This window comes from Solanum verrucosum, unplaced genomic scaffold, assembly GCF_900185275.1.
Source record: "Solanum verrucosum unplaced genomic scaffold, falcon-dt-bn FXZP01000102.1, whole genome shotgun sequence".
In the NCBI taxonomy this organism is placed as follows: domain Eukaryota; kingdom Viridiplantae; phylum Streptophyta; class Magnoliopsida; order Solanales; family Solanaceae; genus Solanum; species Solanum verrucosum.
This window is the reverse complement of record NW_026019930.1, coordinates 3,921,832-3,938,652: the sequence shown is the minus strand read 5'-3', so window position 1 is coordinate 3,938,652 and position 16,821 is coordinate 3,921,832. Positions and strand designations below refer to the sequence as shown.

Here is a 16,821-nt window from a genome sequence, read left to right as displayed (position 1 = left end):
GGTTGCTAAATGCTGTCTTTGTTTGTCAAAGCAATCAGCGGATGAAGAGGCTTGGCACAAGCAAGAACCACTATAACTGGCTGTTCTCTAACTCGGTTTCTCTTTTTTTCTTTTCTTTTGGGATGGGAGTAGAGATGCTATATATATAAATCTGTTTTCCCTAATTTTACCATTTGCATTAAAATTGATATTAACATCAGAAGAAGATCTAGACAGATGGGTCTTAATTTCACAAAGCGTTTTGCTTTGCAAGTGTAATACTCTTTTGAAGATGGATCTCATGAAATACTGTGTCTTCCACTGGGCTAATATAATTTATAGGAAGTCATTTAAGAATGAAGATAAAAGCCTTGATTCTATCATGGGGACTTTGAAGATAAAGTCAATAGAAACAACATCAAAAGTATTGGAAACAGTAGATTGCTAGCAGAAAGTCGAGTGGAACTGCTCAAGCCCAGATATGGCTTCCATATATAACAACAAAACTAAAAAATGTACCAAAAGTTGCATATTTCTAAATTCATGCATAAAGATCTTTACTTGACTTATTACGGTTATTTTGTTCTTTTTCCAAACGCTTGGAGTTTGACAAATGGCCCAGTACCTTTTATGTTACAAGAGCAATAATTTCAAGAACTTGAATAATGTAACAAACAGATGGAGGAATTTGAGTGACGGATACAACGAGATTGAGCAAATAGGTACAACAAATTACTGCTCCAAAGCAATCACTATGAATCGTAACTAGGCAAATTATAGCTACTAATGACAAGGAGGGGGTATAGGATTGACAGTCAATTTTCCGAGATAGAGAAAATAGGTACAACATATTACAGCTTGAAAGCAATCACTATGAATCGCAACTAGGAAAATTATCGCGACTAATAACAAGGAGGGGGTGTAGGATTGACAGTCAATTTTCCGAGATAGAGAAAATAGGTACAACATATTACAGCTCGAAAGCAATCACTATGAATCATAACTAGGCAAATTATAGCTACTAATGACAAGGAGAGGGTGGAGGATTGACAGTCAATTTTCCAGGATAGAGCAATTAGGTACAACATATTACAACTCAAAAGCAGTCACTATGAATCGTAATTAGGCAAACTATAGCTACTAATAACAAGGAGGGAGTGTAGGATTAACAGTCAATTTTCATTTCGAAATTGAATATCAAGGAAATGCCTTATGGTGATTCTGGCCTGCATTTGCTTTGTTCTCTCTTTCATCCTCTCTAAATTATGGGTGTTTACATAGACAGATTTCCTAGGGGTGTACATTGTTGATTCTGGGTTGTATCTCGAAATTATAGTTAGGTTGTATATGGAATGGTTCTGAGATGTATTAGGAATCTAGCGATTTTCGAAGTTGTAACTAGATTGTATCCTTGCATATATACTCGCAAAATTTGAAAATAAACTGATAGAGAACGACTTGCCCTAAAATGAGAATATCCAGCAAAATTGAGCAAGTGTTAATACAACTAAATTTGAGCAAACAAATACTAGGTAAACGATAGCTACTAAATGATAATTATGATCCAAACTATAGTTATTTATGAACTTTCCTCTTTTATAGATGCACTCTTCTACATCTACCGCTTTTGAAAAACAAATTATTTTGCCAAATAATCCGTATTACCATTGCTTTACCTCGTCTATGGGTTCTTTAACCCAACATAAAACGCATGCAAGTTTTTTTAAAAAAATATTCATTGCCTTCGTACATTCTTTGGCATCCACTATGACAATTGGCAAAGTTGGGGAAACCTATTCATTCATCCTTGGTTTATAGAGAGTAACCCTAGAAACTAAATATATTTGGTTCGCTCTATTCCTTTATCTCCCTATAAATCGTATGTTTGTAACTTCTGCTCATAGCATAGCTAGGGATGTAATCTTACTTCTTGAAGGAAGCTACGTTAACTGCCAAAGGCCAAAGGAACAGGGTAACTCAAGTTAGACGAGGCAGGGTTGTAGTTTCAAAGAGGCTCGACCAGCCACACACCAAAACAAGTTGCAAAAATCTGCACAGCAGTTGCACATTAAGAACCATACAAGGGAAATTATGAAATATCATGCTGCTTAAAGGCACCTTTTTCAACTAAATTATGTTCTGAACAATCTGGACAGCTTGGCCTGTTTCCAGTTGTTAACTCTAAAAACTAACTACAAATGGTTGATGATCCACCAACTGAAAATTAGCCTTCATCAAAAAATAAAAGGCACCAACAGAATCAATTATGAGCCTGGGCATCTCTTATACATAATGATGGCCAATACAAATACCCCAAACCTGGCTAAATCAATTATAATAGCTTCCACAATTTGCAACAACAGGTTTGACCAACTGTAAATCAACAGCTTAGAAGCACAGAGTATGTATTCTCCCCACTTCTGGCAAAAAATGATGGGGCACCCTAGTCTCTCCCCCCTCACTAAGTTTGAAGAGATGTACATGTATATTTTCTTGATAATGACATAAATGGCCTACATGCAAAAGATTGGACAGCTACATTCCATCTGAGATGACATTTGAGTATGTTCAGCAATGTATGGTTTCTATTTTCTTCTTGCTAGCACTAGTACATGACTAGGACAAAAATGTCTACTGGAAGTTGAGGTAATTGATGACAGAGCACAGAAAAGATTCAATTCATTTGTGATTATAGAGAAAGACAGTGCACTCCACTAGGCAGATCTTTTGGTATTGGAAGCGCTGTGACGTATCTCTGAGGAATACCATCATATTGCCCCCGACCAAGAAACCTAGCATACCGATTAATAACGCCGAACTTCTCTTGGTCTTGACCATCCACTGTCACATCTAATACTGATGCTCTCTTGTCCAGTCTGATCAGAGAAGGAACAAATTAGAAAGCAAACAGAACTAATCATGCAGAATTAACATACCTTTTCCAGGTAAAAAAGGAAGCTAGTAAAGCAGACAATATTTATATAATATAATCGGAAGTGTAAAACTGAAACATCAAAAGATAAAATGAATGTCCAAGAACTAATAGCAAGTCAAATGACAGTAGACATTTAAGACTTGAGAAGTGTGGATTTCCTAATAAAAAGTCCAAGTTTATACGGAACCAACCAATAAGTACAGTAAGCACTTTGCCCTCATTTTCTAATGGAGTGGAAGATCATGGTTAAAGACCTATCATCAGCTGTATATATTTTTAGATGTGCTAAATCAGAAGCAAAAGCCATCACAGTTCAAAGTAAACCCTTGAATTTCTGAAATTGTTCTTTGTAAATCTTAGATTTGCATATGCATCATTAAAATTTAGCACTACATGTAGTTTCTACATAATTAACAAATTCAGCTTTATTTAGCAACTAGTTTCAGTATACATGTGTTGCATGTGTGTATTGCGTCAACTAAAAAGATTGTATATAAGAAAAGTGAATTATGTAAAAATAGAAAATGACACTAAATAGATGCAACTTCATTAATTGAGAAAGAAATGTTAAATATATTAGTTAGATCAATAAAGGAGAAGAAATCATGACATACAGAACCTCCAACATATAATGCAAGCACTAATAGGACGAAATTCTAAAATAAAATATTGACAAAGAACATAAATTCGAACAACACAAACATTTGACCCCAATATGGATCAACCTATAGCTTCTTCCTTCGCGTCTCATAAGAATGTTATAATCCAATATCAATATCAATATACATATTAGGGTTATAATTAAACTACTATTTTATCGAGTGTGAAATCAAATTTTAAAGGGTGAAAAAGATGAACAACATTTTGTTATGGGCCTTTGTGCTTTTTAATATACGCACTTTGCGCATGAACCCTATATTAATGAATATATAATTTTGAAAAAACTCATAAATATATTGAACTATGTATTTGTGCCATAAAATAAGACTTAATTAAATGAAAAAGTTTATGTTCCTTAAAAATGATGAATGTTAATCCCATTTAGGTAGTCAATTTAGCTTTAAGTATCCAAATCAATGAATGCACAATTTCTTTAAAGTTACATTAGTATCACTATTAAACAATGTATTTGACTTAAAAACAAAAATTTAAAATTTAGATCAATGAAATTCGGAAAAAAAAAAGTTAAAGAAAAAAGTGTAAGTTTCCCAAAAATAATGAATGATATTCCAATTTAGGTAGCTCAATGAAAAAAATTATGGCATCAGTTAATAAATAACATTAACCAACAGCTCACCTTGCATCATGACATATAATTTGTAGAATTAGCATGCGCACCCACATGGACATTGGCTCATTTCAAGTATCGTCTTCACTGATTTAAAATATTATTTACCATTGCATCTCACAAACTTTGCTCTTTTGCAAAATTAGTTATTACTTGTTTGTTTGCCCCCTCTAATAATTATTTTCTCTAAAACAAAACAATACAATAGGTAACAACCATTCAAACTAGCTGTAAAGAAACTCCTCTGCTATAGCCGTGCACAGTCAACAATTTTCAGCAAAATATTGTTACTGGAGCAAAATATAGAAACTGAAACTGAAACATCAAGCATTACCTCATAAAATCACTTTCCAATCTCCTCGCTCTTCCCTGTAACTCTTCTAGAGTTTTGGCAAAATCATGTTTATTAATCCTCTGAGAAGTAATGCACTCTTCGGGAAGCCTACAAATTGCATTAAATGTATCATTAGGATCAGAAGAACAAAAAACAATAGACATAGTTGAATAATCTCATGCAACTAGAGAACTCACTGTTCTTTGTCATCACAAGGCATATTACGATCATCATTTGAGCAAGAAAGCATGCTGCATGCATCCCCCAATGCCAATCTAGAGATGGAGTAACCCACACTCTCATACTCTGAATTAGCTTCTGCAGAAAGAATTGCTGCAGGGGGAGAGGGGAGTAGTTGCTGCATAAGCTGAGTGGTCAACATAGCTCTTCTTTTAGCTTTAACCCCTGGTGCCCCTTCCTCATTAAAATCAATGCCTTCTTTAACCTAAGAATTGAAAAATACAGGCTATTAAAAGTAAGGCAACCAATTTCGAAATCAGGAGGATTATAGTAGTCAGTTCATTATACCTTTTCAGTAAGCCTATTAGCAGCTCTAGCCCACTCTCTTTCTGCCAGGCTGCAAAGCGAAAGTTAAAACACATTAGCATGAATGTTGAACTAATACAACAACCCAAATGAAGACAATAAGGGACTAAAAGTAGGTGTAGAGCAGCAACTAACTAGCATAAAAGCACGAGAGTTTATTAAAAGAAGTTGTTATGCATAATACAAACCTGATTGTCTGACTGCTCCGTGAATCTGCTAAAACTTCTTTATGCCAAGGAGTATTTTCAGATGTAGCACGTTTCCGCTTCATGGGTTTCGAAATTAGGTGCTGATGATCAACATTCACTGGCAATGTCGGAGAAGAAAAATGGTCAATTGTAGCAGAGCTGGGGACAGAATTAGGTTCAATATTACCAATTGTACTTCTATCAGAAGTTGCAGGCACTATTTGCAGCATAGAATTAAGTGCATGCAAACTACTGGAAGACTTCCCAATAGTCAAAGGTTGTTCCACTGTCTTCATTGCAGTAGCTCTACGAGCATCATACATATGTAACATCTGCCCATTTTTTAAGGTTCTGCACTGACTGAACCAGGAAGGTTCCAACTGAGAACCATTTTGTGTTTGTTCAAGCGTAACGGAATTTGTATTATTGCTGTGACTACTGCTCTGAGAATCCACCTGATGAAGTGCAAGTACATCATGAGGAGACATTTTCCTCCCTTGTTGAGATGAAATGCTTCTTTGCAAATCCTCTGGCACAGAGAATCCCAACATTTCAGTGTCCCCAGAAGAAACTTGTGGAGCACCTGTACTGCTGTCTGCTACTTTCATTCTTTTGAAATCCCTATTGGTTGGATCGACCTCCACATGTTTGATGGCCTGCACTTGGTTTAATAGGGAATAGTTCTGATTAGAAAGGTTGGGCTTCAAAGTTCGGCCAAAGGCTTCAATATCTCTTTGCATAGATGCAGCATTTGCAGGAGATCCTCCCAAGATATACTTGATAAAAGGCTCTCTACCCTGTGAATCATTCATCTTCTGGATGTGGTCAATATTTCTCACTGATATTTGCTGAGAATGACTTTCCTTTGCTCGCTGTTCTTCCCCTTCAAAAGAAACCAGGGAATCCACTGAGCTAGTACCAATCTGGGATGCAAAATTACCTCTATTCAAGTATTGATCACTTTGCCTCCCAGGAGCAGAGAATGATGACTCCACAATATTCAATTGATGTGATTGGGAAATATGAGAAGGATCCTTGCCATACTGAGAGCCAAAAGGTTGTTGAGGTGGTGGATAAGTACCCCACATACCGGATGACATTTTTGAATACGTACCCTGCTGACCGATGCCAGACACTAATGCCTGAGAAACTGATACTGGCTCTTGGGATGTAACTTGATTGGTAAAGATACTTTCCACTGTACGATTGGTGTTGCTTAATTGAGACTTGCCTGCGGAGAGGATAGGCTTATCTTGTAACTTGTCAGCCCCAGCCAGCAAGGAAGCCTCCACAGACTGACCATTTGCAGATCCTCTGCAAGAGTCACCTTTCTCTGTATGAGAAGAAGCATGCTTATCAAAGGATACACTCAAGGATTGATTTGTTGGGAGTTGTGCAGTAGTCCTAGCCACATTTGGAATTTTAAGCTGACCTCCCCTATAGGGAAAACCAGAATGAGAATCAAATGCTGGAGAAAGGTTTCCGGGCATTGCATACATAGAATTTACATTATTGGTACTTCCTGCAATACCAAATCCTATATTCTTCAATCCTTCCTGGGATGGATCAGAAGGTGAAAGTAAGGATTGAGCCTGATGAGGGGGGTGCATTGGTCCTTGATTCTTCTCACCAGTGTCAACAGCAGCATGACTTGAGTGTGAAGAGCTAAAAGCTTGGATCGGGCGCTGAGATGTCAAAGAATGGTTTCGGACTGATGCACGTCGGGATGGAGGGCCAAGTTGTAGACCATAGCCTTGAGAGGAAGCAGACTGACTCCTCAGGTGATGACCAACAGACTCATCAGAATCCTCTGCTGCTTCAGGCATCTTAGATGTTGCTTTTTTTTCAGAATGACCTAACTCTGCCACGGAACCATACTCTCTCGACTGGTCCACCTTCTGAATAAGCTGTAGCATGTTTGGACTGCAAGAATAGAAACAGTTTAAACATTGAAGCCAGAAAAAGAAGGCACCGCAAAGTAGTTTATACAGCTCAACTTGACCGTCAACAAGGTTTTAAGATACATGTAAAGATACGTACAAAAGAATATCTAAATCGTACAGGATCTATTAAAATATACCCATAACCATTGCTAATAGTTCTGAGAATCAGGAAATTAACTACCTAGATTCCGCAGCTTTATTAGGTGAATGTAAGTCAAGAGATCTGTTGAAGGGCCCAGGAATATTAGATCCACCACCAGGAAACTTGCTTTGACAATGCACCTCACTAGAGTCTTTGTTGTCCATCAAAACATCAGGCAATTGCCCCTGTAGATCAAAGAACATTAGCCTATAATTGTTGATAAAGGATATATACGCTCTTCAAAAATATACTACGTATATCACCTTCTCCAGTTCTGCCAGACTGTGAGGAACCTGACCAAAAACTTTTGATTGGCCATGCTGGGGATTGTGCTGCACTATAGACTGAGAATGAGTAGATTGCTCCATGCTGCGAGAAGGATCAGCATCCTCATCCAAGTTTCCCAAGGGATGATACTGAAACTTTGGAGGCCAAGAATTTTTCCGACCGCCCTGATTAGACAACTTCTGTTTCCCCATGAGATGACACCTTGAATCACTGGCATCTGATAAAGCATTTTCCCTAACCCCACCAGCGAAAGAATGAGGATGTAGGTTAGAGTGAGAGCTGTCATTTGAATTATCCTTCTTATCACTATTCTCCAACTCATGCACTGTGAACTCTTTACCACCAACGCAAGGGGATGAGCACTTCATCGTACTTGAGTTTGGAGCTGTGGCAGAGTGATACGAGCTAAAAACCTCTGAATACCCCCGTGGACTAGCCATAGATGATCCCGCATGCTCCATATCAACTGCAGAATTACTGCGTGAACTAGATTTCAATGTCACACCACCATGAAAGACTTTCTCTTGGATGCATTTCTTCTGATTGTTGTCCTGCAAACGTTTTGATGAGCTCTCACTCAAAATACTAAAAGCTGCATCTCCAGAGGTTACTGCTGACCCAAGAACACCCCAACTAGCTGATTTCATCCATGGTTGTCTAGCTCCACCAAGCTCAGGCGTCAAGGACCTAGAACCCCTTCTAGAAATCATTTCTGTATCAAGAGGATGTGAAGTATTGCTAAATATCTGGCTTGATTCAGCAACTGACGTCTGCAGTGGACCGAAATCTGACCACTTGCTTCCTCCATGTGATGACTCGACAGGTCTTTGAGAATTTGCTTGCAGATTCTGACCTTGCTCATATGGAAACCTGTGCCCCTGGACGTTGTGGAAGCTGTTATTCATAATGATGCTATCAGATGGCCGAACAGAAAAAGAATTCAAGGATGGTGCTAGAGGCAGCTTGTCAGCAGAAGATGATTTATGTCTCCCACTGTTATACATCAGATTCTGATTCCCTGAAGGAATTTCAGCACTGTGAAAATTCAAACCACTACATTCCTCCTGCAGACCTAAATCACTGCTCGAAGTTTCTGCAACAGCAGACTGCATAAGAGCACTCCAAGTACCACCTTGGATAGAAGGAGATCCAGTTAATCCTGCACTGTCAAACAGATTAACACCTTCCTCATTCCTATTAGGGCTCTTGGAAAAGGAACCCCATATACTGCTGTTTGAACCAAACAGAATTCTTTCTTCTGTAGGATCTAAACCAACTTCATTCCGTGGTGAAGAAGCTTGCGTCGCAACTTTCTCCTGTGAGGTCTCTGCTTGAATGGTTACATCCAGTCTGCTGCAGAAATCCTGGAGAGCTGAACCTTTTTGCACATTATTTGCTTGCTGAAGGTTCTCAGTATTTACTGCATTAGATAGAGCTTGACTTACGGTGTGACCAAAAAAGCTTTCACCTTGCAAACTCACTCTATGAATAGAAGTCCCATCCTGCCCACTGACTTGACCTGACAATTCAGCACATTCATTGACCGGAAATGAACCAGTAAAGGTTGGCATTGGCTGTACTGTAGGCTTCTTTGTTCCCACCAGTGGAAGTTGGCTCAGGCTTCCTCTTGAATTGGCAACAGGAATTCCATATAGAGACTGATCAATGTTTTGAGGAATCAAACCCATCAAATGTTGTGCTTGTTCATAATTGGTGGGATTGAATCCATTTGCGGATCCTTGAAGGACTGGAGAACCATGTTGCAACCAATTATTGTTGCCAAGCTCAGTTGCCAGTGCAAAATTTACTGCACCGGAATAATTGGTGCCATTAATAGAAGCAGGAGAATGGTTACTAGATGCCACCTTAGGAACAGGGGGAACCTGATTCAATAGATTTTGTGGACCGGCATCTAGTTGCTGTTGCCTCTGAAGTTCTTGCATCTTCATGAACATGGCTTGCTGTTGTAGTTGCTGCATTTCGTTTAGCCTAGACTGCTGTCGTTGCAAAGATTGCAGCATGTTCGATTGCTGACCGTTCATTTGCTGACCACCAAAAAGATCCAAACTAACAGGACTCCCAGAAGGTTCTGACCTAACTAGTCCTCTTGCCTGCTGCTCAAGACCCGCCCCTCGCTGCAATTCATGAAAAAATGAGCCCCCTGAGGCTAGATTACATTGATTAGAACCTGTATTCACAGCCGAAAAACTTGATTCATCCTGCCTTGTCTGGTAGTACTGATTACCATACATGATTCCGTTCGAGTTTGGCTGCTGACCTCTAGCAAACTCAGCCCATTGAGTTGATTGTGCAGAATCCAAGCCACGCTGCCCATTAAATGGATAACTGCTATGTCCTCTAGTAGTATCTGCAAACAAAGGAAAATAAGAAAATTGTCCAACAAGCTACTTGGATACCAAATAAAGTTTAAACAGCATATCAAATTACCAGAGATCTGTAAGTTGTATGCGTTGGAACTCAGTCCACCTGTCTGCCTCTGGCTTCCAACCCCCAAACTGTTACTTAGAGCTGGCAAATTCCCATCCACTACAGGGGAATGATGTTCTTGTGACATACTGTCTTGTGCAAAAAAGTTGTGAACCCTATCTTTGACTTCATTACCAGGCATAGATAATTTTAAGTCCAAAACCTTTGATTGTTAAATGTCGCTATGCAATTACTAACATAGCAAGATATCAATAAAACAAACTTTTTTGCTATCTGGCGTTGCAATTAAAATCCAGAACTTAAACATGGGGACTACTATTCTTGGAAGCTAAGAATCAGCTGCCTTCTCAAACAACTGCAAACACCTGCAAGACATTCATCCAAGTTCAGCTAGGTGAAAGAAGAGACGTTTTCTGTTAAGCGGCAATAGATATTACCCTGAGATGACAAAGAAGAGGTATACTACTTGAAGATTCACACCTAGTTTGATGGAACTATTTCAATACACAACTAAAAGTTATATAAACATTGAGGTACAGAGAATCCGTAGAATACATAATCAATGACTAAACATGTTGATTATCAATGACATTCAAGCTCACTTTTTCCTCAGTCAATAATCACATCAGAGAGCCTGTAGTGGACCAAGTTGACATGACATAGAGAAAAGAAAGACCGGCAATGGCCATAAAGAGTGAACAAAAGGGATCCGTGATAACGAGTGTTCGACAAAGTTGCCAAGACTTCGGGGCAATTCAAAATCTCATATCATATCAAAGATTGGTGCATACCACACTTGTTTCCAGCAGTAAAAGGAGGGAGGAGGGGGGGGGGGGGGGGGGGTACATGCAACAACTACACTGGATCTGCAAATTTTCTTAGGAATGAGTAACATCGGATTATTCTTTTTGATCAAGTAAAATTATTAGTATATTCATTCATAAGCATGGCCAAACTGGCCGTATACAAGGGGTATACCAAAAAGCAAAGAATCTACAAAACATTATTCTCTACAAACTCACTATACAACTGGAAACTTTAAGTTTTACACCAAAAGAAAATGAGGGATCTGGGACTACTCCTCAACTGAGAGAAACTCAACTGTACTCCTTCAAAAGCTCTCCTATTTCTCTCTCTCCAAATAACCCACATTAAAGCAAGCAGAACCACATTCCAAGCCCTTAGTCTTCTCCTCCTTTTAGCGCTTTTGACTTAAGCAAGCCTTTCCTTTTTTGCCTATAATCACATATTTGGCCTCACTCATGCTTAATCTGCAAGATTTTCGCAATCACATATTTGCACTCAACTATAATCACATATTTGGCCTCACTCGTGCTTAATCTGCAAGAGTTTGAACATTATCCTAAGCCACCAAAATTTTCTTGCACCAAACTCTATTTGATAGTTCGTAATAATGTAAGGTAATCACAGCAGCCTTTTGCCACATTGCTAAATTGGTTGTGAAGGGGCAAAATTTTCTCTTCTGTTGATAGATGGTCTAAATGCACATTACAATTGTTTCTATACAAAAAAAAAATGGAAGAATTGTCAGCAAGAGATCAACCTTGTTTTTTATCAGTAGATGTTATCCACCACTAATTAGTTAAATAAATTTACCACTAAAAGAGAGCCATGCTTGGCCTTTAGCCCCGACTATGTCTAAGGAATAACTCTGATCTTTGGACTCACAAAAAGGTATGTAATTAGGGGAATCAAAGAAGTGCTGACATGAGATCTCGGACAACTAATTATTTACAATAATAGATACTAAAAGTATATCTTGATTGCAGTGGAAAGGTAAAGCTTGTGGTTCATGAGGATCTTTTGAGAGCCTAACAGTATTTCAAAGGGGGGGGACCGCAAAAACAAATATTTTTAAAATGACAAGTCTTGCAGGGCTTAAGCGAGAAACATAGTACACACATCTTCGAGGTGAAACGCAAAATTTATAGAAAATACAGAATTACCTAAAATATATAAAATTCCTATTCATTACATCAAAACTGCAATCAACGTTACAAATTTCATCATCAAATATCCAATAATGACAATATTAATTCCAACATCTCACACTGAACATTGTTAAAATGTAATTGCAACGAAACATAGATCACTCCTTGTTTACCAAGCACACATTGTCTAACCAAATCCAATTCTCTCTTGATACATTCCTTAAATAATCCAATCAAAGTTGATTTATAGCTCCAATTACTCAGCCAATTTTGAATTCCTAGTTCTCAGAATTAACAGTGTATTGGATTTGCCAGCAAAGATCAAGAAGATATTGGAGCAGCTAAGAAGAAACTTTATATGGGAGGGCAACAAAGAGAAAACGACATTCCACCTAGTCAAATGGAGCAAATTCACTACAGGCAGAAAAGATGGAGGACTGGGAATCAAGAACCTAAGGCAACACAACAGAAGCTTACACGACTAACTGATTGTGGAGGTTAAACCATGAAACTGAAGCTCTATGGAGGAATGTCATCTACACTAAACATGGAGCTGACATTATTGTAATACCCCGTAACTTAAAATATGTGTGCCGTAAACGCCAACGAATCAGTGTGAAATCGGGAGAATAAAGTTGCAAATGGGTAATCATACAAGGAACACTTATATTAAGTCACTTGAAGTATAAGCCTGAAGTTGGAGGCCAAAGGAAGCCTTGAAACAAAAGTTTAAGGTTTCATTACGTCAGAGTATTTCAAATAATCTTGTACATGGACAGACTTGGAACGAGTATATCTTCCAGTCTATTGAATGAAAATATGATTACCGGATCAAAAAAAAAATCCAATCTATAAGGAGATAGAAAGTCTACTACATGCCAAATTAAAGGTCTTCCGAGTCTAGTTTCCAGCAAAACAAACCACTCATTAATCCGAGTTAGGGTTAAAAAGTTATGTGTTTTACCACGGACTAACGCAACACCCAAATGCATACGTGACATGGACCCCATCCAAGAGTGATTACAACTACAATAACATACCCAGAGAAATCCACAAGTGGGGTATGGGGAAGGTAAAGTGTACATAGACCTTACCACTACCTCGTGGAGGTAGAGAGGTTGTTCCCGAAAAACCCTCAACTCGAGTACAACAATCTGAGCAAGTATGAAAAGGAAAAATGACAGAGCAGAAAATATAGCAACTACTACGGAAACAGTAACAACAAAAAAATAATGCAATAATTGAAACAACATAAAATAGATGGTGGTAAAAAGCAAAAGCAAGACACTACAAGAATAAAGTTACTACTACGACAGACACCAAACTACGTCTAAACCCCTTCGGAAAGTAAGAGAACAATCCAATATCTATTAACCTTCTACCTAATCTACGATCTCACCTTCTTATCTAAGGTCATATCCTCAATAAGTTGGAGTTGTATCATGTCATGTCTACTAACCTCTCCCCAAATTTTTTCAGCCTACCTCTACCTTTCCTCGCACCCGCTAGATCCAACCTCTCACACCTCCTAACTGGAGCATCAACGCATCTCCTCTTCACATGTCCAAACAATCTCAACCTCACTTCCCTCATTTTGTCCACCACTAAGGCCACTCCCACCTTTGCTCGAATATACTCATTTTTAATCTTATTGCTCCTAGTATGTCCACACATCCATCTCAACACCTCATCTCTATAATATGCACCTTCTAAACATTTTTAGTTCTTGTTGGTCTACACTCTATCCCATACAAAAGAGTCGGTCTAACCACCACTCTAAAGGACTAACCTTTAAGCTTAAGTGGTACCTTTTTGTCACACAAAACTCCGGAGGCAAGCCTCCACCTCAACCACGCCACACCAATACAATGTGTGACATCTTTGTCGATGTCCCCACTTCTTTAAACTATAGCCCTAAGATGCTTGAAACTATCTCTCTTAGGGATAGTTAGTGTGTCAAGCTTCACTTCCACATCTGAACTAGTTTCCCTTTATTAAAAGACTTCACAACAAACAAAACTATCATTTACTATTTTCCCCAAAAAATCGTCATTTAATTATCATCCTAATATTTAGGACTTCGAAAATTATTTAAGTTTTAGATATTAAATCTTTGCTTATTTGTAATAGGTAAGAACTCCTAATATTCAGTACTTTAAAATTGACTAAAATTTTGCTTCTTAAATCTTACCATATTTGAACTATATTAAAAGTCCTAATAGTATGCATGACTTTAGAAATAATATTTTTACCTTATATAAATTTACTTAAATCATGGTAAACAAATTAATTAATTAATTAATTAAAAATATTAACGAAAGAGGTTAGTTAAAAGAACTGAATAAATATCCTAGGTTCCTGGTAGGATTCAGATTCAGTTTTCTTACTTTTTTGACAAGCTGTAAATATGGTTTTCAGTGCAAAGGAGCTTCTTTAGTGCAGCAGATGCCTAATATGTGGGGAGGAAGCAAATCTATAAACCATCTTTAGATTCATTAAGGTAAGATAAGAACTTTGGCATATTTTCCTAAACTTACCAGATCTAATATGGGTAATGCCAAGAGACACCATACAATTACTACATTGATGGAATAGAAGCATGAGAGGAACAAGAAGACATTGTGCTGTGGTTGAATATGATCCCAGTATGCATTTGGTGGTCTGTTTGGAAAGGAAGGAACAACAAATATTTTGAAGATAAAGCCAACTCATTCCAACAGATCATGTTTAACTGTATACTTTTGTTTTCTTTTTGGTGTGGGGAGGAATTTGTAAATGTAACAGAATCCATACTCTACCTCTTAGAGTTCCTATAATTACCCATTAAAGGAATCACTCCTAGATCACGGATACCTTTGTTGATGAAACGAATGGAATCTGGTTGATAATAAAGAGAAGTCCAGATCCCCCTATTCAATAGAGAGAACTAAAATCCATTGACAGGCTCCTCACTAAACTGATAAGAAACCATTTCCTCCAATATTTGACAAACACCAGTTCTCCTTCTGGAATAAAGCATTCAGATATATCCATCCGAACTAGGCTACTGACCCAACTCCTAATCCGTTTCTACACGTAAAATCATGTAATGATAATAAAAACTACCAATAATAGAAAACTTATGGTGTTTCCTATTAGAATGCAACAGGTTTAGATGGAAATAAAGCTAGACCTTTTAGTCCAACTTTGAGAAAAAAATCGAAGTACAACAACTAGCACCTCAATCCTCAACTAGTTGGGGCTTGGCTACCGGAATCTTCAATGTCCATTTCTCTCCATTTGGACCAGTTACATTCAACTAAAAAACTAACATGTTAATCGCCGAGCATGAGATGAGCACTCAGTTGTACAAAGGCATCATTTTTTTGACAATTCAAGTACCATCTGAAAGACTCCTGTGACATCTCCATAAAAATTACACAGATTGAACATACCTTTAAAAAAAAAAAGATATAATTCAAGCTGTATGTACTCACTGTAAATAGCCTGAAAAACTAAAATCCTGAATCCATAGCACATAGAGGGGCAGGGACTAGGGTTTGTGATAACACACACAAACAGAATTTGAGAAGAAAACACTTACCAAAACACCAAAACTGCACCAATTGAACTTGGAATCGATCCTTCAACTGTACTGATTGTAGAGTTCTGAGTTGCCAGAAATGTCAATTTTGTGTCAAGAGGGAGGCTAGAGAGAGAAAGGAGTGAGAGAAGTTGAAGAGAGAGAAAAAGCAGTGAGAGAAAGTCTGTGCCTTTTCAATGAACTGTTGAGCGGTATTAGGTTCGGGTTGAAAATGAGCTCCTGACCCGAAGAACCCGGGTCTTGGTCCAATCATAGCAAGGTGTAAGCGGGGCCCGCTTGTGTTATTTATTTTCCTTTTTCAGACAAATAATCCTAATGAAAGAATCTCAAAGAGATAATTCAAAGTAAAATTTGGTCTTAAATTCTCCCTCCAAAAAGAGTGTACACGTCATCCTAACTGAATATTAATTGTAGGGAAAAAGTTGACCACCTTTATTCCATGTTTAATAATTGGGTTATTATTTTCTTAATGAAAATATTAACTTGTCTATATATATATAATAATATAAGTAACTAATGAATAACAACAGATTTACTAACCAAATACCCTCAAGATGTATATTAGTGTGTTTTTTTGGAACATAAATAAAGTATATTAATTATTTATTGTTATTTGAAAGTTCTTAAGAATATTTTTTAAATAGGAGAAATTTCTTATATTTACCACTTATTAATAGTTGACCACCTTTATTACAAGTTTAATAATTGGGTTATTATTTTTTTAATGAAAATATTAACATGTCTATATAATAATATAGGTAACTAATGAATAACAACATATTCACTAACCAAATACCCTCAAGAAGGTTTATTAGTGTGTTTTTTTGGAACATAAATAAAGTATATTAATTATTTATTGTTATTTGAATGTTCTTAAAAATATTTTTAAATAGGAGAAATTCATTATATTTATCATTTATTAATATTTGACCACCTTTATTCCATGTTTAACAATTGAGTTATTATTTTCTTAATGAAAATATTAACATGTCTACATAATATGTAACTAATGAATAACAACAGATTTACTAACAAAATATCCTCAAGAATGAATATTAGTGTGTTTTTTTGGAACATAAATAAAGTATATTAATTATTTATTGTTATTTGAAAGTTCTTAAAAATATTTTTTAAATAAGAGAAATTCCTTATGTTTATCATTTATTAATAGTTGACCACCTTTATTACAAGTTTA

General features: G+C 37.1%; 1 protein-coding gene across 1 annotated transcript; it reads right to left on the bottom strand.

The window, feature by feature from the left end:
- Window positions 1-2,368: 2,368 nt before the first annotated feature.
- On the bottom strand, window positions 2,369-15,809 carry LOC125828027 (uncharacterized). The gene is made up of 9 exons (XM_049507331.1): window positions 15,627-15,809; window positions 10,092-10,456; window positions 7,619-10,011; window positions 7,395-7,540; window positions 5,271-7,193; window positions 5,065-5,113; window positions 4,734-4,981; window positions 4,537-4,644; window positions 2,369-2,855 (listed from the first exon to the last, which is right to left on the bottom strand). Exons 2-9 carry the CDS (start codon window positions 10,270-10,272, stop codon window positions 2,669-2,671), a joined length of 5,235 nt encoding a protein of 1,744 aa, XP_049363288.1. The 5' UTR covers window positions 10,273-10,456; window positions 15,627-15,809; the 3' UTR covers window positions 2,369-2,668.
- Window positions 15,810-16,821: the final 1,012 nt, after the last annotated feature.